Source organism: Coregonus lavaretus, assembly GCF_964263955.1.
Source record: "Coregonus lavaretus genome assembly, chromosome: 37".
In the NCBI taxonomy this organism is placed as follows: Eukaryota; Metazoa; Chordata; class Actinopteri; order Salmoniformes; family Salmonidae; genus Coregonus; species Coregonus lavaretus.
In genome coordinates, this window is record NC_140024.1 from 14,273,151 (window position 1) to 14,298,458 (window position 25,308).

Below are 25,308 nucleotides of genomic sequence, written 5' to 3' on the forward strand. Positions count from 1 at the left end.
GACGTCGCACAGTCACAATCAGAATGGATCTCTATGATAAGAACCCCAATCAAATGGGTTTCCACTAGTTACCACAGCCACAAGGTCAACATTGGCTATACAGTAAAAATTAATGAATACAAAAATTAGATTTTTGGTGTTAATTTAAGGTTAGGGTTAGGCATACGGTTAGGAGTGTGGTTAAAGTTAGGGTTAAGGTTATGTTTCAAATTATATTTTAAGCAGTGGTGTAAAGTACTTAAGTAAACATACTTTAAAGTACTACTTAAGTAGTTTGTTGGGGTATCTGTACTTTACTTTACTATTTATAGGCATTTTACTACTGCTATATCACATCTACAGTGCCTTCAGAAAGTATTCATACCCCTTGACTTATTCCACATTTTGTTGTGTTACAGCCTGAATTCCAAATGGATTAAGTAGATTGTTTTTCTCTCACCCATCTAGTGAAAACATATTTTTAGAATTTTTTGCTAGTTTATTGAAAATGAAATACATAAATATCAAATTTACATAACTATTCACACCCTGTCAATACGTTACAATCACCTTTGGCAGCCTTTAAGGCAGCAATTACGGTGTCTTTCTGGGTAAGTCTCTAAGAGCTTTGCACAACTGGAGTGTACAATATTTGCCCATTGTTATTTTCTGAATTCTTCAAACTGTCAAATTGGTTGTTGATCAATGCTAAACAACCATTTTCAAGTCTTGCCATAGATTTTCAAGCAGATTTAAGTCAAAACTGTGACTCGCCCACTCAGGAACATTTACTGTCTTCTTTGTAAGCAACTGTGTTTTAGGTTATTCTCCTGCTGAAAGGTGAATTAATCTCCAAGTGTCTGGTGGATAGCAGACTTAACCAGGTTTTCCTGTAGTATTTTGCCTGTGCTTAGCTCCATTCCGTTTATTTTTTATCCTGAAAAACTCCACAGTCCTTAACGATTACAAGCATACCCATAACATGATGCAGCCGCCACTATGCTTGAAAATATGGAGAATGGTACTCAGTAATGTGTTGTATTGGATTTGCCCCAAACATAACACTTTGTATTCAGGACATGAAGTGAATTGCTTTGTCACATCTTTTGCAGTATTACTTTAGTGCCTTGCTGCAAACAGGATGCATGTTTTGGAATATTTGTATTCTGTACAGGCTTCCTTCTTTTCACTCTGCCAATTAGGTTAGTATTGTGGAGTAACTACATTGTTGATCCATCCTCAGTTTTCTCCTATCACAGCCATTAAACTCTGTAACTGTTTTAAAGTCACCATTGGCCTCATGGTGAAATTCCTGAGCCGTTTCCTTCCTCTCCAGCAACTGAGTTAGGAAGGACGCCTGTATCTTTGTAGTGACTGGGTGTATTGATACACCATCCAAAGTGTAATTAATATCTTCACCATGCTCAAAGGGATATTCAATGTCTGCTCTTTTTAATTTTACCCATCTACCAATAGGTGCCCTTCTTAGCAAGGCATTGGAAAACCTTCCTGGTCTTTGTGGTTGAATTAGTGTTTGAAATCCACTGCTCGACTGAGGGACCTTACAGATAATTGTATGTGTGGGGTACAGAGATGAGGTAGTCATTCAAAAATCACATTAAACACTATTATTGCACAGAGTCCATGCAACTTATGTGAATTAAGTACATTTTTACTCCTGAACTTTAGGCTTGCCATAACAAAAGGGTTGAATACTTATTGACTCAAGACATTTCAGCTTTTCATTTTTAATTAATTTGTAAAAATGTCAATAAATGTGATTCCACTTTGATATTATGGGGTATTGTGTGTAGTAGGCCAGTGACAAAAAAAATCTAAATTTAATCCATTTTAAATTCAGGCTGTAACAACAAAATTAGGAAAAAGTCTAGGGGTGTGAATATCAAGTGTTACCAATATTTTTTGTCAGTAGTAGATACAGTGAGGGAAAAAAGTATTTGATCCCCTGCTGATTTTGTACGTTTGCCCACTGACAAAGACATGATCAGTCTATAATTTTAATGGTAGGTTTATTTGAACAGTGAGAGACAGAATAACAACAAAAAAATCCAGAAAAACACATGTCTAAAATGTTATAAATTGATTTGCATTTTAATGAGGGAAATAAGTATTTGACCCCTCTGCAAAACATGACTTAGTACTTGGTGGCAAAACCCTTGTTGGCAATCACAGAGGTCAGACGTTTCTTGTAGTTTGCCACCAGGTTTGCACACATCTCAGGAGGGATTTGGTCCCACTCCTCTTTGCAGATCTTCTCTAAGTCATTAAGGTTTCGAGGCTGACGTTTGGCAACTTGAACCTTCAGCTCCCTCCACAGATTTTCTATAGGATTAAGGTCTGGAGACTGGCTAGGCCACTCCAGGACCTTAATGTGCTTCTTCTTGAGCCACTCCTTTGTTACTTGGCCGTGTGTTTTGGGTCATTGTCATGCTGGAATACCCATCCACGACCAATTATCAATGCCCTGGCTGAGGGAAGGAGGTTCTCACCCAAGATTTGACGGTACATTGCCCCATCCATCGTCCCTTTGATGCAGTGAAGTTGTCCTGTCCCCTTAGCAGAACCCCCCCCCCCCCCCAAAGCATAATGTTTCCACCTCCATGTTTGACGGTGGGGATGGTGTTCTTGGGGTCATAGGCAGTATTCCTCCTCCTCCAAACACGGCGAGTTGAGTTGATGCCAAAGAGCTCGAATTTGGTCTCATCTGACCACAACACTTTCACCCAGTTCTCCTCTGAATCATTCAGATGTTCATTGGCAACCTTCAGATGGGCCTGTATATGTGCTTTCTTGAGCAGGGGGACCTTGCGGGCACTGCAGGATTTCAGTCCTTCACGGCATAGTGTGTTACCAATTGTTTTCTTGGACTATGGTCCCAGCTGCCTTGAGATCATTGACAAGATCCTCCCGTGTAGTTCTGGGCTGATTCCTCACCGTTCTCATGATCATTGCAACTCCACAAGGTGAGATCTTGCATGGAGCCCCAGGCTGAGGGAGATTGACAGTTCTTTCGTGTTTCTTCCATTTGCGAATAATCGCACCAACTGTTGTCACCTTCTCACCAAGCTGCTTGGCGATGGTCTTGTAGCCCATTCCAGCCTTGTGTAGGTCTACAATCTTGTGCCTGACATCCTTTGAAAGCTCTTTGGTCTTGGCCATGGTGGAGAGTTTGGAATCTGATTGATTGATTGCTTCTGTGGACAGGTGTCTTTTATACAGGTAACAAACTGAGATTAGGAGCACTCCCTTTAAGAGTGTGCTCCTAATCTCAGCTCGTTACCTGTATAAAAGACACCTGGGAGCCAGTACTCTTTCTGATTGAGAGGGGGTCAAATACTTATTTCCCTCATTAAAATGCAAATCAATTTATAAATTTTTTTACATGCATTTTTCTGGAATTTTGTTGTTGTTATTCTGTCTCTCACTGTTCAAATAAACCTACCATTAAAACTATAGACTGATAATTTCTTTGTCAGTGGGAAAACGTACAAAATCAGCAGGGGATCAAATACTTTTTTCCCTCACTGTACCTCTGAACGTGCAGTTGTGAAATATGGACCAACATGCATAAGTGAATGGTAAGAGGACACAAATAAACAGACACAGGAAAGAGTAGTCTAACTTTATTAATATTATTTTAAAACTAATATAAATCCCATGGAATATCATCCTGGTGCCATTAAGTCTATGAATGCATGGATACCTGCCATAAGTACTGCATTCCAACACTCCATTCAAAATTATTTATCTTTTCCAAAATTCAGCAATCAGAGTGGAAATACATGGCCTCAGCACACTCTCTTTACAACACTCCTGTCTTTTCTCTCCTGTGCAAGTATATGCAAGTTAGCTAGGCGAGAATAATATTAGTGTTATCTTTTCAATGGCAGCAAAGAGGGATTGCTGCTGCACAGCTACAGAAAGAGAAAGAGAGAGAGAGAGAGAGTGGGTAAGAACAATGATCTGGGTTGTAAGAATAATCAGTTACTTTTTTATTATTCTGAGCTGAGCGCTGTGTATTTCCCTCTGAAGAAAAACAGGGATAAACTAAAAGCAAGGATAAACCAATGCCATTCCCAGCTTCCAAACAACAGATTTCCCCAGGTTGCAGGCTCATGTGAAACTGGTTGCATCTGTGGGCCTGAGATCCCCTTATAGAACCCAGTTTACCATCTGGGGCCTGTCTGAGGGAGAAATCCAAACAGAACACAGAGACTGTATCCTCAGCAGACCTCAACAATCACTCCAATGAAAAAGAACAGCCAAGAGACAAATGTGACATTCATTTTCTCTTAAATACATTAGATGACGTGTGAATGGTGTTTAGTCAAATCAAGGTGGTGCAGGGGAGGTGTAAGATGGCAGACACGCATCTGCATTTTCTGGGAGGTGAGGTGCAGTTTGAGTTTATTCCCACTCTAGAAATACTGGGTGAACACGAATACAGCAGCTGATCTGTTTAACATGATATTTTCCTAATTAAGGAATGTCTTGATTTACCTTCTTAGAAACTAAACGTCTTCCACTAGCAAACCACATTGTCTAAACATAAACTAATCAATACAATGATCGGTAAAATGAGTCCTGCAATGTTTTTAAATGGAGGTTGACATTCTATTCCAGTAAAGCAAGGCATTAGGTATATAGAAATGCTTCTTTACTAGAGCAGCTATCCTCACCTGCAAGTTGTTAGGCCATGAGAAGCCCACAATATATGTGCAAAGAAATGCATTGCGAGGAGCCATGCAAAAAAAAAAAAAAAAGTATGACACGAGGAAACAATCAAAAGCTACATAAAGCTTTATAAATACAATAACATTTTAAATCCTTAATGGAGATGTCAATTCTAGAAGTATTGTACTATGTGATAGCTGGCACTCTAGGCTCAATGTTTTTTTAGCCTGATGTTTTTTTTTCTCATAGTGGATCTGCGCAGGTAATTCATGCCCTCTTTGGTTGACTGCAGTACTGAAGAAAACTTAAAACAATAAACAACAATGAAAGAAAATTCCAACAAAGGGTTGTTAGAAAAACAGCATCAACTCTCAACGGCAGACAACTGCGCCTCGATGTCCACTCTGCAGATGGGGCACTTCTTATTGGTGAGGAGCCATTGGTCCACACACAGTTGGTGGAAGAGATGCATACAAGGTAGACGTCTGTGGAAGAGAGAATATATTGTTAGACATTTGAATTCCCGAATAATGAAAAAAGATCCCGTATGGAATGAAATGACAATGAATAAAATTATTTCAATTTGGTTTGTTGAAAGATGGAAAATTAACATTCACACATTACAGTTCTCACATTACACCAACAGAGGGCAGAAACTCTAAAACTCACTTGATCACATGAGCACATATGTTGAGCTCCAGAAACATCCTCTGAGACCAGTCATTTTCAGGCACTCAGAGGATTGGCTTTTCTGCTGATTACTATACTTTTGGGTGTTGAGAAAATCGCTACGGCATATCAACAGAAAATGTGGGAAAGGAGCGGTCGTTCTCACACAAAAACAGCCCCACATTAAAACACACTTGCACGCCACAGTATAACTGTACCTGACGTCCTCCCCTTCCTCCAGTATTGACAGACAGATGGTGCATTTCTCCTCTGTGTCTTCGTCCGCCCCCTCATCTTCATCTTGCTTACCATGCAGCTTTCTCTGTTCATGGAAACATTGGAAAACACCATTATAGATACACCGCACCAAAAACAACGTTTGCACAAAGACAACTCTTATTCACATTATAAAATATGTATTACAAACATGGAAGGCTGAGTCCATTTTATGGGGGTTACCGTCAAACACAAGAAATGTATTCAGTGTTCACAGGGTGTTAACATTACAGGTACAGACCAACTTGTGAATAAACTATCCTTTATGACTGCTAGAAGGCTTACTGTATACAGTACAAGCATTATGAGGGTGAACACATATCCCTATAAGGACAGAGAGAATGGTCATTTTGTCCTGGCTACAAAACATGTCATCCCTATGGATCAAGGTAATATGGATTTGAAAAAATATATTTAAATCAATATTGCTAAAAATCTATCAAATGTTTCTACTGCCGAATCCCCTTGCCCCCAACACGACTACCGTTAACAACTATAAATGAGCAGAGACACGTTTCCAAATTGAATTAGTTCATTTTTTTCTCACCGAGTCTGAGGTTGCGTGCATATTTTTCCCAATAGTTGCCCATGCTTCAGGGGTTAACTGTTCGTCAATGTCTCTCTCAGTCTCCAACACCTTCTGTATTGGGCAGCAGGTTATTAGGTTACTTATTTAAATACATTTGGAAAACTAGATGGAATCTTTCCCTACAATGTTTTCTAAGGCTGCAACTTTGGTTGAAAGGGACACCTTCTAGTTTCTACAGCATCTGGCTTAAGGATAGCAATACATTCATATTTTGAAAGGAGCACAAAATAACCACTGTGAATGTGCACTCTGTCCCAGAATAAGATCTTGTGCAGACATGCACAAAATACATCACAGCAAACTACATTAAATAGGATTTGTTCTGAAACACACACACACGTTTATAGGAGTGCTCTCACCTTTTTGTACTTGTGTGGGTAAGTGCACCTCTCTATGGTTCCCTGAGAGGCCCCTCGGTTCACAGTCCCCAATCTCTCCTCTAAATGCAGCAGATCCTGAGGAAATAGGGAAGGTAAACAAACCCAACATGAGAGACTGAGCTAACTCACTTACACACAGCTCATAAGCCACAGCCATAAGATGCTCTTAGCTCCATCATAACTAATTACCAGGGCCAGGAGTGTTTCCTCACCACATGACCCGAGCAGGAAAAACTCCAGGCCCTAGTTACTATCTCTTTACTAATCAAGTGTTACCTCATAAGTTCGTCCAAATCCAGTCATTCTGGATGAGATGTAGCGAATGTGCGGGTAGGTTACTTCAGACATGCCAGTGTGCTGTGAGGGAGGAGGCAAAACAATTCCATTAAAATATGTTCACTTCTGTGGAGTACAGTCATTTGTTTCTGTGAGCTACAGTTCATGAAGCACATATAGGGATATAGCATGATCAATTAAGTCTGCTGACACTGCTCGACTTTGGTATAAATTCTGGCTAGCATTGCCGAAAACTGCATTTTTGATAACCACAGAAGTCTCACAACTTCATATTTTCTGACATTGTGCATGAACTTTTAACATCTTTTCAAAGGGGCTTCTATTGATTTCAGGCCGCTGGTTATGTTGAATATGCACTTGAAATGCCTTATTGCCAATGCATTATTCATGTGGCCCAACAAACCATCCTTGAAATAACAGATGTTATAAATAGAGGGCTACCATCATTAATCTACACCATGCTTCAAATAAAAGCATTTATTTCTCATTTATGCTAATGTGGAACGTGTGCTTAGAGTGAGGGTGCCAGTCGTGCACTCACCATGAAGGGGATAGGGAAGTGGTGCAGTCTTGGCGGAGGGTGGTAGTGGGGCAGGTGAGGGTGCAGGTGTCCTGAAGGATACGGCGCCACGGTCACTCCAGCCTCGATACCCAGCTCCCTACAGAAGAAAACCAGACCAACACAACAGTCATCATCAACTCATAGACATTGACATCACAGGTGCCATTTCAACAGTGAAGATGAGGGCATACATGACTGACTATTTCCATAGTGCACAGCAGACCACATATACGTCAGTTCATAAACTCCTGGCTCTCCACTGCTCTAAATGGTACTGACCATGCAGTCCTCTGCTCAGGTTGGCGTGGGTGGGACGACATGGTCTGGGGCACGTGGATGTGGTGGCCATGGCCGTAGTTGGGGTGCATTCTGTGGGGGTGTGGAGGGGGGCGCTCATGTGCTCGTCTGGAGAAAGGAGGAGAAAGCGAGAGAGAGGTTTATCAGAAACACTAGAGGGAAAATACTATAATATTGTCCCTGTAATCAGACAATTGGATGCTACTGTCTGTGCTTGCAGTTGTGTTGCTGCCAGGACAGGGGACAGAGGCTACACTCACGTGGGGTGCTGCATCATCCTGCGTCTCTGGACCTCCATCCTCTGCAGCATCTCGTGCTGGTGCAGCCTCTGCACAGAGGTCCCCAGCGCGGGCATGTGGTGCTGCAGGGCCTGGTGCTCCGCGGGCAGGTGTTGGGGGGCACTGGAACCTGGGAGGTGGTGGGGCAGAGGGGCAGGAGGGGGCGGGGGCACGGCGTGGCCAGGGGGGTGGGAAGGCAGGGGCGTGTGGAAGGGATGGACGGTGTGGGGGTTGACGTAGTCAACCTGTGGAGTGGGCTGAGGAGGGGGAGGAGGGTTACCATGGGAATGGGGGCAGGTGTTAGAGGGCTGGTGGTGCAGGGAGCGTGCCAGGGGGGCGTCTGGGTATCAGAGAGACAGCGAGAGAGAGTGGTGGGAGAAAGTTGAGAAGTAGTTAGTAACACCCCCTTTAAGTCCCCTTCCTAATGAGGACACCTGATCATCATCAGTTATGACTCTCCTCACTGAAACATGCTGCCTGGCTGGCTGTTCCCTGTGCTGAGCAGGTCTCCCAAATGAGACCCCAGACAGACCCAGCCTCTGTCTGTCTGTCTGTCTGTCTGTCTGTCTGTCTGTCTGTCTGTCTGTCTGTCTGTCTGTCTGTCTGTCTGTCTGTCTGTCTGTCTGTCTGTCTGTCTGTCTCTACTGCAGAGAGAAGGGGTCCGGAGCATTGCTGACTGTCTGACGTGACTGAGTGTAGGCACTAGACCGGTGCGCCAAACAGCTCCAATTATCCCTCTAAATATGGCCCCACCAGGGAGCCCCGCCACGCTCATTCTCATTCCACACAGAGCTATTCTGAGGAGAATCAGCAATTAACAGGGCCTGTTTGGTAGCACACCCGCAGCACTTAGCACATTAAACATCAGGTGTTTCTCTTAATTACTATTAGCACTGGGTTTCAAGACTGCCGTTGTCGGCATAATCATTCAAGCATTTGTGGTAAGTTACTGTATATAGCCTAAAGGCTCACGTGTTTAGTAGAGTAGTATGCAGGTTCTGCATGGGAATAATACACTATAGTTACTACTGCAGCGTTTCATTTTCCTATCACATCAACACTTAAACAAAAGAAACCACACAAAAATCTAACCACAAAATAACTTCATCTACCAAAATAAAAGGCCATCTCCCTTTTGGTGCAGAGGTATCTCTACTCACAGGAGGGGTGCATGAAGTGCCTGCAGGTGGATAGCTGTGGCTGTGGCTGAGGCTGGGCCACCATGGCTGAGCTGAAGGAGTCCACCACTGCGCTTGACTGGCTGGGCCCTGGCCCCGTTGCATTTTGGGAGTTGTAGGCCGTGGGCCGCGACGTGGAGCCTGGGCAGCACGGGTCAAAGGCTGAGGTACCATGGAAACTACCGGCCCCACTGCTCCCGCCGCTCCGCAAGCCACTGTTGCTCAGGTCCACCGGCAGAGTCTGCTTAGGAGGGGAGAGACAGAGATAGGAGGGTTAGAGAGGAGAGGAGGGGAATGAAAAGGAAAGAATAAGGGAGAGATGTATGGAGAGAGTAGAACCAGACTATGGTGTTATGGTGCTACTGTCGGACTTTGATCTCTGTAGTGACAGAATATAGAACTAACCAGTAAAACACTCAACTAAAACCACAGGGCTTCATGGTCCAGCCAGCACAAAGCACAAGATAAAAGTACAAGACAATGGGCTACACAGTTTAGACTGCAGTAAACCGGCGGAGAAAATTCAATCTAAGTGATGGAGTTTCAAATCATAGCAGCAGCCCTCCCTAGTTGAATTATAAAAATAAATTATAATATTTAGACTGATGCATAAAACAGGACTTATTCACCTTATTCAGGCAGTATGTCTCCTTTCTCTGAGCTGTCGCTGAGGGCAGTATCTACATGTAGGCCAATCATCAAAGGGCAAAGCATTTTGCCTAAACCATGCAACATGTTAACTACTTCCTCATTTTCATGGTAGAGACCTGACGGCCCAGTTTTGAATACTTGCCCCAGCCCTGCATGAATTATGTAGGAATCAGAGCATCCAGACAAAGAGAGACGGATGTCTAGGGAGCCCCTAACCTGACCTGCAGACACAGCCCTCTCAACCTCAACCCAACTACACTCATTACACTTTAACCACACACTGCTCCACTTTGATGGTAAATAATACAATTCAGCATCTCCCAACAATTAGCAGAATTTGAATTATTCAGTGGTGAATCTGACTTCAAGGGAGGCTGCCAGCTAGATCCTTTGTAACGTTTTTGTTAAGATACCAGTTATTTGTCTGTATCAGTTCCTATTCTGTTTTTTCCTTCCTAATCCTTCTTAATCACCTTGAATCTGAGTCATTGGCTGGTGCAGATATTGATGGAGCCTTTTGTTAAGATACACAAAGATTTAGTCAAAGACACATTTGAATGCGATGGTGCCATCTGCCATGGAGAACATGGCTTGCATAGTTAACTAAAACTATAAATTATTTCTAATTTATCACCAGCTATTGTGGGAGGAAAAGGTAGCCTTATGTCTCCCCAGACTCTATTCAGTTAGCCTACTTTTATAGATTTTGGGTAAAAAAAGAAAATGATCAAATACTTTCAAAGATTTAAAAAATCTAATTTCTAATATGGACTATATTTATAAAATGTTACTGTTATAAGAAATGCATAAACTCTCTCTACTGGTCTGGTCGATATATTAAAGTTGTGGAAACTAAAACAGGAAGCAGAAGTAACAGCCAAACCTCCATCAATGCTGCAATGTAAAAAACACAACAGGGGAGGGGCTGTTACTGCTCATGCCTACCTGGTCGTGGTACTGGGTGGAGCTGCTGCTGCTGACCCCTCCCCCTCTGCATGGTGCAGGCAGGGCGGTGGGCCTCTCCAGGGGGCAGCTGGGCTCAGGAAAGGGCAGAGTGGGTGGAGGTGGGTGCTGAGGCGCGTGGTGATGATGGTGGTGGAAGTGGTGGGCGTGGTTGTGCTGCTGTGAGCCCGGCTGCTGGGAGGGCTGGGCCTGCAGGCAGCTGGAATGGCTCATGGTCATGTGACCAGGAGAGGGCCCTCCGCAGGGGGAGTGCTGCGGGCAGCAGGAGGGTAACCTGGGCATGGCCGTGCCCCCACTCTCTCCTGCCACACCGGACGAGCCTCTTCTGCTCTCATCTGATAGAGAGAGATGGAAAACACCTTCAATCATTATTCATAGATGACCCACAGGGAAGATTACTAAACTTATAAAGGCACACAAGGTTGACATCATGGCTTCCTGGAGAGTCTATGGTATGTCTTACCCTCTGTGCCTGCGGTACCCCTTGGCCCCTGTGCCAGCGTGCTGTCTGGGGCTGGGCCTTGACCGGGGCAGCTGGTGGAGGGGCCCGGGGCATCGTGGGGCTCTGAGGTAGAGGCATGATGAGTGGAGGATGAAGAGGAGGAGCTGACAGTCTGAGGGTGAAGGCTGTCAGAGGTGGATGGCACGACAGAGAGATCTGAGGTAGGGAAAAGAGACCGGTAAACAGAGTAAATAGGTGGGAATTCATTACGTAGCACACATATCCATCTGTGTGTGTGTAGCAGGGTTTCCGGATATTTGACAGGCAGCATTTTAATTTACCGGACATTTGAGAAATGTACTGGACCCATATGCATTGGTTGCGTAACCTGATTAGGGCGTTCACCCACGGTGCTCAGAATGACAGAACTCACATTTCGATTATGGTAATTCATATTAACAGACCATGCAAGTCGAGGATGCAATGATGTGCAGTCCATCTTACCAAATTCTGATGTGCACTTTAAAGATGTTCGAATAACTGTCCACATTTACTTTTCCTCAGCCAACAAGACGAGTATCGAACAGCAAAATCACTAGCCTATGTCAATCTACTATAGTATAGTAGAAAAGTTTAGGCTACCTATTCTATTGGTCAGCTTGTAGAGAAAGAAATAGCCTATTCCAAACTGACTCTGGGACAGGTGTGGGACGATAGCTCCCAAATTCATCCAACCAGTAGGCCTAGGCTACATAAAAAAAGCAATGAGTCTGATGCAACAGATCAGAACGTTTAGCTTAAAACGTTGATCAACTATTATTTCTTCACATTATATGCGCACCAATGTGCACAAGGAAGTAGACTATGTGTGAATGTTAGTTCCATAACGCAGTTAGCAGGAAAACACTTGTCAGAACGGCACCGCACACCTGATTGCGGAAATGTAGAAAGAGGGGAGATCTAACATGCAACAACCTGCATGGGTTGCTAATATGAATAGGACTGTGCCTTCGACTACTGGACAATGAACGAAAGTTGATATAAAATAATTGCCTCCACAGATATGGTCTGATTTTGGCTAGGCTACTTTGAAGCAAGGTAAGACTTGCCTGATAATATGTAGATTAACATTCAGGTTTCAAACAATTAACTATGTTTTAAAAATGCATACTGCCTCCAGCTCCTTGCAAAGTGGTGTGTGACGCGCGGATGTAGCCTACCTTCCACTGACTATGCATTTGCTGTTTGAGATGCTGTAGCAGCAGCAGCTCTCGCGCTGTCTGACAGATTTTCAGCTCAAAGGCTCTGTATCTGTATGCTGTAGGCATGTGATAAATAAGATATGCCTACATAACAAATATACACGGAGTGAACAAAACATGCTCTTTCCATGACAGACTGGCCAGGTGAATCCAGGTGAAAGCTATGATGTCACTTGTTAAATCCACTTCAAATCAGTGTAGATGGGGAGGAGACAGGTTTAAGAAGGATTTTTAAGCCTTGAGACAATTGAGACATGGATTGTGTATGTGTGCCATTCAGAGGGTGAACGGGCAAGACAAAATATTTAAGTGCCATTGAACAGGATATGGTAGTAGGTGCTAGGCGCACTGGTTTGAGTGTGTCAAGAACTGCAACGCTGTTGGGTTTTTCACACTCAACAGTTTCCTGTGTGTATCAAGAATGGTCCACCACCCAAAGAACATCCAGCCAACTTGTCACAACTGTGGGAAGCATTGGAGTCAACATGGGCCAGTATCCCTGTGGAACGCTTTCGACACCTTGTAGAGTCCATGCCCCGACGAATTGAGGCTGTTCTGAGGGCAAAAGGGGGTGCAACTGAATATTAAGAAGGTGTTCCTAATGTTTTGTACACTCAGTGTAGGCCTTCTATACACACAGCAATTTTATTTATCTGCTTTTCTATTTATTTATTTTAAAATCGGCCAAAAGCTAATGGAAACCCTGGTGTGTAGACTGACTGCAGTGGCTTGGCAGCCAGGGAGAAGAAGAGACCTCATTAGCATTCCAGAGTGTGCACCCCATCTGCTTTTCATACTCACAAATTAATTTTTCCTCCTCCTCAAAAGAAATGCAAATGCACTCATATCTCACATTGCTCTGCTATTCTGTTATCATTCACACGGCGCGAGACCATAAAGAGAATGCACCAAATTGGACTTTTAAGTCACATTAATGCTTTGGTCTGGTTTACTAATGCCTCAGGTTAGAGGGCAAACTGGTCCGGCAAAACATAGCCATTAGCCAGAGATATGTAGGATGTTGGAATTTTAAAGCCATTACAAAAACAGTCAGTCAACACCTGATACATAATAATAATACTACATTGAATTTATAATGAGCTTTTCATTGAAAAACTATCTCATAGAAATAAATCAAAATAATAATAATAATAATAATAATAATAATAATAATATGCCATTTAGCAGACGCTTTTATCCAAAGCGACTTACAGTCATGCGTGCATACATTTTTTTTGTGTATGGGTGGTCCCGGGGATCGAACCCACTACCTTGGCGTTACAAGCGCCGTGCTCTACCAGCTGAGCTACAGAGGACCACAAACACAAAACAAACACAACTAGACAGGGCAACTGAAACAAAGAACCCAGTTGACACTACAAGGAACAAGGAACACAGCTATATCTAACAGAGGACCTTCCTAAAATGGAGGGTTTATAGGTCATTTTTAACAGGTGTATATAGGTGAAGCTCAATAAATTAGAATATTGTAGAAAAGTAATTTAAATAATTCAATTGACAAAGTGAAACTCATATATATCGTGGATTAATTACACAAAAAGTGAAATAGTTTAAGCCTGTATTTGTTTTAATCTTGATGATTACAGCTTACAGCTCATGAAAACCCCAAATTCAGTATCTCGAAAATTAGAATATGACATAAGACCAGTGAAAAAAGGAAATGTAATACAGACATGTCGGCCTTCTGAAAAGTATGTTCTTGTACATGCAGGCAGTACTTGGTTGGGGCTCCTTTTGCATGAATCACTGCATCTATGCGGCGTGGCATGGAGTCGATCAGCCTGTGGCACTGCTGAGGTGTTATGGAAGCCCAGGTTGCTTCGATAGCGGCCTTCAGCTCGTCTGCATTGTTGGGTCTCGTGTCTCTCATCTTCCTCTTGACAATACCCCATACATTCTCTATGGGGTTCAGATCAGGCGAGTTTGCTGGCCAATCAAGCACAGTAATCCCATGGTCATTGAACCAGGTATTGGTACCTTTGGCAGTGTGGGCAGGTGCCAAGTCCTGCTGGAAAATGAAATCAGCATCTCCATAAAGCTTGTCAGCAGAAGGAAGCATGAAGTGCTCTAACATTTCCTGGTAGACGGCTGAGTTGACTTTGGACTTGATGAAACACAGTGGACCAACACCAGAAGATGACATGGCTCCCCAAATCATCACTGACTGTAGAAACTAGTTAGCTGATTAGAGTGTGACACCTTGAGTCTACAATATTGAACTTTTTCACAATATTCTAATTTTCTGAGATACTGAATTTTGGGTTTTCATGAGCTGTAAGCCATAATCATCAAGATTAAAACAAATACAGCCTTGAACTATTTCACTTTTTGTGTAATTAATCCACGATATATATGAGTTTCACTTTGTCAATTTAATTATTGAAAATATTTAACCTTTCCACAATATTCTAATTTATTGAACAGCACCTATATGCAATGGCTTGGGGCTGTCATGAATGCATGAACTGCACTGGAGTAGACCTATACGTCTGGTGAGAATACTGTACGTATTTGAATTGGGGATGATTAAATACACAGCTCTTCCATGGACTTTGTAATTCAATGTAGGCTATACTCATCAGGAGTCGGCTGTAGTTCCCCTGAATCCAGAGTGAAACCCTTAACCCACATAAGCTTTAATACTGCCAGGTGTATTTCATTCATTGTGCCTAATGCCTATACAGTTACAATGAAGAGCATGCTTATGGCTACTGCTCCAGGTGGCTGGCATTACTGGGACATTTTATCAAGTAACAAACATGATAGGATTTACAGTATGAAACGACATTGGGTTGATGTGTAAAACCAACCAATGAAAGAGAAGTCGCTCTCAGGGGCACGGTCGCTATTAATATTCCTCCATTTGATGAAAAGATAGATTCATCATTATTAACGGTGCTCGCTTACGGGAACATTTCAAATTGAATTGTGATGACCGGACAATTCTTATTCAAGTTAGCGACACCCACTCGCTCCCAAGTTTGGATAGATGTGTGGAAGAAGCTAGATAATCCTATTAAACAATAGCGTGTAAATGAGAGTATTTAAATTTGACATGTAATATTTCCCAACCCCCTACGCAGTGTTGAGCTGGATCATTTAAGAAAGCATTAAACTCATCTAAATCCTAGTATTGGATGGCCACATTCATATGCTGTGCGACAGGCCGGCTATCGTATGCAGCATCTATGAAAAAGCTGTTCCCAATGTAATTGAGTTTTACACATATAATCACCAGATCTATTTTCTTTCTGCCTCAAGAGTAAACTTGCTTCTCTGTATCTGTGTGTGTGTGTGTGTGTGTGTGTGTGTGAGAGAGAGTGTGAGAGACACACACACACACACAGAGAGAGTATATGCAACCCTTTGTATGTTGTTCATAGGAAAATGACTTTGTCCTTCTTAAGAGGACAAATGCCTCAAAGGACTACAGTAAACTCACCTTTGTGTTGAAAGACGAATGAGCCTAGCTTTGAAAGAAAAGACAGTGGAAAAACAGAGGCCTGAGTCTAAGTCTAGGAGCTCTATGTGGCTGTTATATCATATAGTCCATCTCAGAGTGGTATTGGGGGTCGGTGCGTCCTCATGCTCACCATCCTCGTCCACTGTGAGGTCCACCACCTCCCCGGCGCTCTGGCGCAGCGGCTGGATGACGGTAGAGAGGCGGTGGCGGCCGCGTGACTCCTGGGGCCGGTTCTGGGAGCAGCTGGGGCCCCAGTACATCCTGCCATGGCCTCCCACCGAGCGAGGCCTGTGGACACAAACACAGCCAGTTAGAGATGGAGGAGAGGAGAGAAGAGGGGGGCAAACAACCAGATTAAACAAGGCTTTAGTTTTCAGACTGACTGGGATCAAGCTGATAATGCCAGGTTATATGGACCCTGGGCCTGGGCTATGATATTGTAACAATTCTATGATATTGATGACCACACAGTGGATGAGATCCAGTCCATAGGACTTCATGGAGAAGTGTGAAAATCCAGACAATTCAGCCCGTTTTTCCTCCCGAAGCAAGTCTCTTGTATAAATAAATATATGAAGAACGGATCATTTTATGATGTCATTTATCATGTAGTAAAATGAAAGTTGAAGCGTTGTCATTTGGAGGTGGGGGATGGGCCACACTGCTCTTTCTGTGTGTTGAGCACAATCAGGCTCACTTTGGGAGCTGCTGGAATGCTCGGCAGGAATGTAAATAAGAGCCAGCTGACATGAGAGCTGGAGCTGCAGCTAATTCAAAAAGACATAGGTTACACACAGCCGTGTGCATGAGAGAGACACACACACAGCTGTGCACACCTTTGAGAACCACACAGAAATATCACGTTTGCTTTAAACACGTGGTTTCATCCACCACACCCACTAACAAACTCCAAAACAACCTTGTGGAAAACACAATTCAACATCCAACACATCTACCTCGTTTAGCCTCATCTACCACGCACATTTGCTCAAGTCACAACCATTGTGCATCATTGACTGTGCTCTCTCTTTCTCTCTCCTCTCCCTTTTGCAGTCTTCCTCTCTCCCCCCATCTCACTGCCTCACTCTTTCCTCCTCCCTCTCTCTCTCGGAGTGATGTGGGAGTCCAGAGAGTATCAGTGTGCCGTAAAGCAGGATGGGGGGGAGGAGCCTAGGGGATAGAGTGCCTGCCGTAAAGCAGCCCGTCATGGAGACATGGAGAGACGAGGCTGGGGAACAGCAGTGTTTTTCCCAGAGAGAGAGCAGTAAACCAGGCTAAGGGAAGGGAGTGCCAAGAGATCCTCTCAACACAGGGCTGCTGCTCGAACCCCTTAACCACAGGTTGCGTCATTAAAACCTCCAAACAATACGATTACAGACAAGCATGGTGGGCTGCTGATATTCCAGTGAGACCAGTGTGTGTGTGCACACAACAATAGCAAGGCCATACACACACACACACAAGGCTATGTAGGCCTAAGAAGTCCTTATAATAAGCAGGCATGGGAGAGAGTGCTGTGAGAGTGTCCACTCACACCATTCAGCAGAGGAAATGCCATTCTCACTGCTGTGGGCTGCATCGGTGCTGTGCTGTGGGGGGATTCCCATTAGCTCATACTGCAGCCCATTCCATTTCCTGTCAGACGGACAAGCTTCACAACAAAGGAAAAGGAACGGAAGGCAACAAAAACCTATTAGTGCAATTTCTGACGGCATGTCCCATGGGGCAGTTCACACTCGCACACACACCATGTGGAGCAGTGAGGGTGGTACACACAGAGAACCAGTAGAGATGTGGCTTGATTGCAGTGTAATTGGCACCTGCTCCTCCTCTCTCCCACCTCTGGGCCCAGGGAACAGGCCAGCCCACCTCCTCCTGTCTCCCTCCTCGGGGCCTAGGGAGCAGGCCAGCCCACCAGGGACAAGCACCTAATTACCCACAACGTAGACCTGGGATTATTTTGTAAATACCTGTTTACCACCGTGGCCTCTGAGGGGTGGAGGCGAGGGGAAAACAGAACACAGTAAACATGAACACTGTGGGAACTGGGGGCTTGGCAGGACCAGGTTTTTGACATCTCCACGCACTCTCTGCCAAATGCCTGGGGGCTTAAAGAACGCTCGACAGTGCGGTAATGTTGGGCTAACTGCAGGGACGGGATCTATGGACTGTGTACAAAGGCTATGGTAGTGGGGGGAGGGGGAGGGGCAACCCAATTAAGGGACTAAATGGACTGTGTGGAAACCATAAACAATAGGAAACATCTGGCACTACATCGCAGCAAGACGGAAGAGTGAGCTGCATGTTCTGCACCAAAATCCAAAGCCTTCGCTGATACTGAATATGGCACGCATGCATACAGACACATACACACACCCTCTATCCCACCCATTGGCCTCTGCACTGTAAACAAAGAATCTTTCAGCGGAAAACCGTCATTGCTCATCCTGCTGCCCTTTGACCCCCACACCCAGTGCTCCTCGCTAGCCCTCCCCCTTCAGAAACGGCCCTTCTCTGCATTCTCCTGCAAGCCAGAGCATCTCTGGGAGGTGCAGGCAGAGATGGGGAGATAAAAACACACACACACACACACACACACACAACCTCCCCTAACTACACTCTGCTCATTCACTTCCCGGAAATACCTAGGGAGAATATGGTCAACCTAGCATGAAGAGAGAGGGAGAGAAGGAAGATAGAGGAGGGAGAGAGCGAGAGAAGTGGTGAGAGAGAGCCATGGGAGGGAGGGAGATAAAGGGAGAGAGAAAGAGAGAAATAGAGAGAGCGAAGGGAGGAAGGGATATCTACAGGGAGAGAGAAAGAGCGATACAGTAAGCGAGAGCGGAGGGAGGGAGATTAAGGGAGAGCGAGAGGGGGAGGGAGGAAGAGTGATAGAGCAAGTGAGGAAGCACCAGAGAGGGAGGATGGAGATTGAGAGAGAGGGATGGGGTGCCAGGGAAGACCAAGATATTGAGGGAGAGAGAGAGCAATGCTTACGTAAACCCATCTGTATCACACTCCAAATATTTAGAAGTTCTCAGAAAGAGACAGACTTTTTTCATTTCTTGAAGGCCCTTACTGATCTCTTCCCCCCTGAATATTTCTGAAAAGGCCAGGCACGTTTTGCCTTATCAACTCCTGGATAACGACGTTTAAAATAAGTCACTCTGCACAACCTGAATGAATCTACAGAGGAGCACTGTCAGGGAACAATCAATCAAGGGCAAGCTAATCGCGTGTCTGTGGGACAGAGTGAACATGGGGAGAGAGAGAATGAAGAGAGAAAGAAGAGAGAGAATGGGAGAAATTAACAGGGCCACTCCAGTCAGTCAAGCCAAGTGGGTGAAATTCTCCATTGGGGTTCCAGACCTGCAGAATGGGCTCACTGAGATGGTGGGCCCAGAGAGAGTGGTCAGATGAGCTGGCCTCTGGAAGGGGGGGGGGTACTTGGCTTCACTGCTAAAAACAACCGGAGGCATGTGGTCTGCTCCCCAGTGCTGCTCTTCTCTGGGTATGCTATGCACTATGCAGAGCTATGGAGAGACCCTGCATGGCCCCCTGTTATTCCACTCCACAGCAGCCTTAACTAGTCTCTAAACCTGTTCTTTAACTGCTCATTCAGAAGGCCTCACACTTCCTCAACACTACTAATCAACAGTATGTTATTACTCTTCTTGTTCCTGCTCTGGTCTCCCCCACCCCGCTTTCACCCACTCCCTGCATTCCACTCACAGCACACAGCACAGTCCAAACGCACAGAACAAAGTCCACACACACACGCACATACACAGAGAGCTGGGAGCCTTGAGATGAGTCACATCGACAGTCAGAGCCTGAGAGAGGGAGCACCACCACTGACCTTAGGTTTCACACAGAGGGCCCCATTCTGGGAACCAGACACTACTCAACACTTCATTGCACTGCCCTACATACAGAACAAATATCCTACATCTAAAAACCTACCCTTGAAAACAACATGATCACTTTCTTTGCAGACACAATGTATTATATTATATTTTAGTGTTGTCTGTAGAGTGAGGAGGGGGCTCCTCATCCTGAAAATAATGGGGAGTGATGCCACATGACTGGTCATACCAGAGAGACTGAGAGGCTTCTAGAACCTTCTCTGGCCCCAATGGGCCTGTTTACACAGAACACTCCATGACATGGCTGTGCTGTGCATCTCCTCTCTAGCCAGCAGAGAGGAGGCCATATTTGGATGATTGTCTTCCTGAGAGCATAATGACGGGGCTTAACAAAACATAACATAAGTTTATGGCTAACAATGCTAGTATGCTATGCCATGGATTACATTAGTTAGGAGCATCATTACACAAGGTGGATTAGCTAGCTAGTTAACACACTATACAGCGACAGGAACCAACCAATCCCCTAACATGCAAGTGAATGACAGCCTCATTAAGTTAGCATTAATGTAGTTAGCTGAGTATTTACTGAAGCAAATGAGTGTCTCAGTCAAGGACACAGCAGCTTGGAGGCTCACCTGGGATTACTAGCAGCCTCTCTCTCTCTCCTCTCCAGTCAGCCATCCATTCCCCTCATCAATAGGCCTTACTACCACCCTGAACATCTGAATACCATTCAGATTCAATGGAAAACACATTCAAATGCACTGGGCTCAGTGGACTGGCCACTCCTGATCTTTAGGCCTATGGTATGCTTTGTGGACATCTAGAGATTCGTGACAGGCACAGCGTTGAGATAATTTGCCTATTCAGTAAACATGCACGATGTTGCTTGTTCAAGTATTTTTAAGTGTCAGAACAGTATTTTGACCAGCAATGGGCTAAAAAGGATAAAGAAAATCACCTATGCAGGTTTATTTGTTTACTTTACTCCCCTGATATCTAGCCATTACATACAACATAAACGCTACAGTAACTGAAACTGACCCTTTGATTGGAATTCTGCTCATTTGTCTCATGAGAGACAACGCATATCACAAACAGAGAGCAATTCATTTGGGTTGACAGAGTGACTTTGCTGGCAGGAGTGAAATTCACAGGCCTTGCTATTTCTGGCAGCAGAGGGTGGGATAATGGAATCAAGCTGGTGGAAATGACTCTCAGCGCTATGCACCAAGGCACCTCAATAACAATTAAAGAGAGGAGAGGGGTTCAAGGAGAGAAAGACACGGGGAACGACAATAAACAGAAACAACTCAGAGAGGAACGCCACTATAACAGTGAAACAGAACAGATATACCGTAGCATAGCGCACTCACACTTGCACTGCTGTAAAAGTCCCTATGCATGAGATCAACTCTCCTCAGGTCATGGCAGAGAGCATTTTCAGAAGACATCTCACAGGAGTCAGATAGAGAAATCATGTAGGCCAAGGTCTATGTAGAAAGACTACACTCTGGGATTTGACTAGAGGCCTCTGACGGTACCCACTTCACAAAGCCTGCCAAAAGCCCTGGTAACCTGTAACCAGCTGGCATTTATTTCCCATGTTTTAGTAATCATATCGGTTCAGGAGAGCGTGCCGCGAGGAGAGGAGAAAAGCAAATCCACCTGGATCTGATGTCCTGGTTCTCTAGATCAGACTGTACCAGAGAGACCCTTGAACTGGACCTGGAGTTCCCTGACAGGGGGATCAGAGGTAACTGGGCCTGGATCAGAGTGAACTGAGGGTTAGATGAGAATGCCCTGGGGGGAGAGAGGGTCTCTCGTTAGATTTTTCATGGAGGATGGGGAGAGAGCTTGTGTATTACTGTCTGGAAGCCTTGCCCTTGAAAAAGACACCGATAGCAACAGCTTGGAGAGCTGTGGAATGCCAGCGCAATGATGCAGCCTGCCAGCTTCACGGCCAATCCCAGATGTGCAATATTTCCCCTGCCATAGTGATACCAGCAGCTTCTCCATAGGGGCCAAACAACACTGAGAGCCTACACGGCATTTCTGAGGTACCCTGGAAAACACTACCCCAGCCCTATTCAGCAGTCTCAGTAAATGTTATGACACTTGATGAGAAGCCAGTGCTCAGCGAGCCTCTACTAGACCCACCACAGTTGACTGTGATTATATCGACAGAGCCACGGTGATAAAGTACTGTCAATACTGCAGGGCCAGGCTCTCTCAGGACACCAATGAAGGCTGCTGCCATTTTGACTGCTTTCACAGCTTAAAAGCGGGGAAATATTGAGATGGATGTTTTTTCTCCCGAGAAAGAGGATTTCACAGCCAAATTACTTTACCATCGATTTACATTCAATTTTCCACTGTGGTTCATTATCTCTGTACAGCATTGATCTCCTCAGAGAGGAGACAGGGGAAGGTGCTCACCTGAAGCCATCTCCTACGTTGACTATCTCCACCTCGCTGTCGGTGGAGGTGACGTTGATCTCCTCGCTGGCTGGGACAGGGGGTGCAGGGGTCGCCTCGATCACCACCACGTCCTCATCCAGAGAACCTAGAACACAACACACAGTCAAATCAAATGTTATTAATCACATGCGCCGGATACAACTGGTGTAGACTTTATAGTGAAACACTTGCTTAAGAATCTTTCCCAACGAGGCAGAGTAAAATAGAAAAATAAACAGTAACTAACACGAGGAATACAATAAAATACACAAGAATGGATCTATATACAGGGAGTACCAGTACCAGATCAATGTGCTGGGGTACGAGGTATTTGAGGTAGATACACTATATATACACAAAAGTATGTGGACACCCCTTCAAATTAGTGGATTCTGATATTTCAGCCACACCCGTTGCTGACAGGTGTATAAAATCGAGCACACAGCCATGCAATCTCCATAGACAAACATTGGCAGTAGAATAGCCTTACTGAAGAGCTCAGTGACTTTCAACGTGTTACCGTCATAGAATGCCACCTTTCCAACAAGTCAGTTCGTCAAATTTCTGCCCTGCTAGAGCTGCCCCGGTCAACTGTAAGCGTAACGTCAACACAAAAACTGTTATTCGGGAGCTTCATGAAATGGGTTTCCATGGCACAGCAGCCGCACACAAGCCTAAGATCACCATGCGCAATGCCAAGCGTCGGCTAGAGTGGTGTAAAGCTCACTGCCACTGGACACAGCAGTGGAAACGTGTTCTCTGGAGTGATGAATTACGCTTCACTATCTGGATGCCAGGAGAACGTTACCTGCCCGAATGCATAGTGCCAACTGTAAAGTTTGGTGGAGGAGGAATAATGGTCTGGGGTTTTTCACAGTTTGGGCTAGGCCCCTTAGTTCCAGTGAAGGGAAATCAACGCTACAGCATACAATGACATTCTAGACGATTCTGTGCTTTCAAATTCGTGGCAACAGTTTGGGGAAGGCCCATTCCTGTTTCAGCATGACAATGCCCCCGTGCACAAAGCGAGGTCCATACAGAAATGGTTTGTCGAGATCGGTTTAGAAGAACTTGACTGGCCTGCACAGAGCCCTGACCTCAACCTTATCAAACACCTTTGGGATGAATTGGAACGCCGACTGCGAGCCAGGCCTAATCACCCAACATCAGTGACCACCCTCACTATTGCTCATGGCTGAATGGAAGCAAGTCTCCGCAGCAATGTTCAAACATCTAGTGGAAAGCCTTCAAAGAAGAGTGGAGGCTGTTATAGCAGCGAAGGGGGGACCAACTCCACATTAATGGCCATGATTTTGGAATGAGATGTTCGACGAGCAGGTGTCCACAGCCCACATACTTTTGGTCCTGTAGTGTATCTACATGAAGGCAGGGTAAAGTGACTAGTCATCCAGATAGATAATAATAAGAGTATACTGCGGAGAGAGATCCGTCAATTTGACCTGTAAGTTCTGATGTAAACATTTTTGAACTGATAAAAATAAGATTCTTTGCTACCTGAGAACCTTGGACTGTATTCATATAAAGTGGCCGGAAATTCACTTCACGTAAATAAAATTGTAGCCGTTTTAGTATGCAGTTAATTCCAGAGAGGTTAGACATGTCTGTAGCTGTATATAGCAGGCTCTGTTGCTAAGATGGCTGGTTGACAACGCATCAGCTCATGTGTTCCACAGCAACATAAACAACCTCCACCAGCATCCTCTGGTGTTTCTTCCTCACCAGGGGAGAAACACACCCAAAGCTAAATAGGAAGGAGTATCAGTATCAGTATAAATGAATAGTGATTGTGGCGTCTGTGTGCAGGCTAACAGTCTGTGTACTGGGCCTGTGTGAAATGTAGGTCAGTAAATGCTGCTCCGCTCTCCACTGTTTGCAGGATTGGGGATTTGCAGTGCAATCTCTGCATCTGCACTTTGATTGGTCCCCCTTCCAGTATCTCTCGTTCCAGTTCTCATTCCAGCCATGCCTGACCTGTCCTCACTGTCAGGAAGAGGCCCGGGTGTGTTCAATACACTTAACATTTCATCACGTTGCAACCAGGAAGGCAAGAGGCTTGTTGTTTTTGTCACACCACCCCAAACAGCTAGTTCTAAATGTGACCCTTATACTCGCTGTCTGTTTGATCTACAGCCATATCTTTACAGATTAAAAATTAATTATAGTCAACTGTGTATTATTTACATTAGGTTCAACTGTGCCATGTATTGCCTCATTGATGCTGTGTTGTTTGTGTGTCTCTGTGCAGTGAGCAGTGCTTTGTTGCTCTAGTGAACATCAGTACTCCCCTGAGTGAGTTCTATTGCAGTGGTCCAGTGGGTGCAGCAACCCTCTCCTAGCCTAGCTACCCCTCTCCCTCATGAAACATACAGCTCTACACAAACACTTCCTGGTTCAGGGAATGTAAATAAGAAGACTATATGACCTCACATCTAAACTGAACAATGGCCGATGTGACTATTGACATGGACAAATAAGAGAAATGTCCTGGCTGCTTGCTTTGAATAGAGATTTATTTCAGTGTGTAGTGTTTGTATTCTCCATTTTGCAGTTGAGAGAAGGCAGATTGTGACCTCAGGGGTGTATGCAGCTTAGCGTAACACACAGTATGATCAGTTGCCGATAGAAATGTCATGTATAGAACTGTCATGATTTTTGTACCCTACTGCAGGGCATATGTCTATATTGTGACATGAATACAGGAATTACAGTACTAAAACACTCCTGTCATGTCCATGTATTTGAAGTCTGATGACTATAGGCAGCTCTGTGATTGGGCCTTTATATGTCCATTACATTCATCCCCTCCTCTAGCCAATAGAGAGCCATCTCTACCGACTGCCTCCCTCCTCTCCTCTGCTATAAACATTGGCATAGTTTCTCCTCTGAGAGCCCTTGTTGTTTCCAAGCAGGCTACAGTGGGGCTTAGAGCTCAGTGCTTGTCAGTCCTCTCCACCCA

General features: G+C 44.6%; 1 protein-coding gene across 8 annotated transcripts in view; it reads right to left on the minus strand.

The window, feature by feature from the left end:
• Window positions 1-3,608: 3,608 nt before the first annotated feature.
• LOC311111539 (E3 ubiquitin-protein ligase arkadia-C-like) overlaps window positions 3,609-25,308 on the minus strand; it is a 36,870-nt gene continuing 15,170 nt past the window's right edge. For 2 of the 8 annotated variants that reach the window (XM_084154286.1, XM_084154285.1), the window contains exons 3-14: window positions 22,311-22,437; window positions 16,133-16,290; window positions 11,278-11,472; window positions 10,797-11,149; window positions 9,183-9,444; window positions 8,005-8,362; window positions 7,727-7,852; window positions 7,427-7,544; window positions 6,865-6,945; window positions 6,568-6,663; window positions 6,167-6,259; window positions 5,187-5,665 (exon numbers count right to left, since the gene is read on the minus strand). In XM_084154286.1, coding sequence (XP_084010412.1) covers window positions 5,348-5,665; window positions 6,167-6,259; window positions 6,568-6,663; window positions 6,865-6,945; window positions 7,427-7,544; window positions 7,727-7,852; window positions 8,005-8,362; window positions 9,183-9,444; window positions 10,797-11,149; window positions 11,278-11,472; window positions 16,133-16,290; window positions 22,311-22,437 — 2,285 coding nt within the window. In that variant the 3' untranslated portion in view covers window positions 5,187-5,347. Of the gene's footprint in view, window positions 5,160-5,186; window positions 5,666-6,166; window positions 6,260-6,567; window positions 6,664-6,864; window positions 6,946-7,426; window positions 7,545-7,726; window positions 7,853-8,004; window positions 8,363-9,182; window positions 9,445-10,796; window positions 11,150-11,277; window positions 11,473-16,132; window positions 16,291-22,310; window positions 22,438-25,308 lie in introns of those variants that run through there. The other 6 variants (XM_084154291.1, XM_084154288.1, XM_084154292.1 and 3 more) reach the window with 6 other exon arrangements.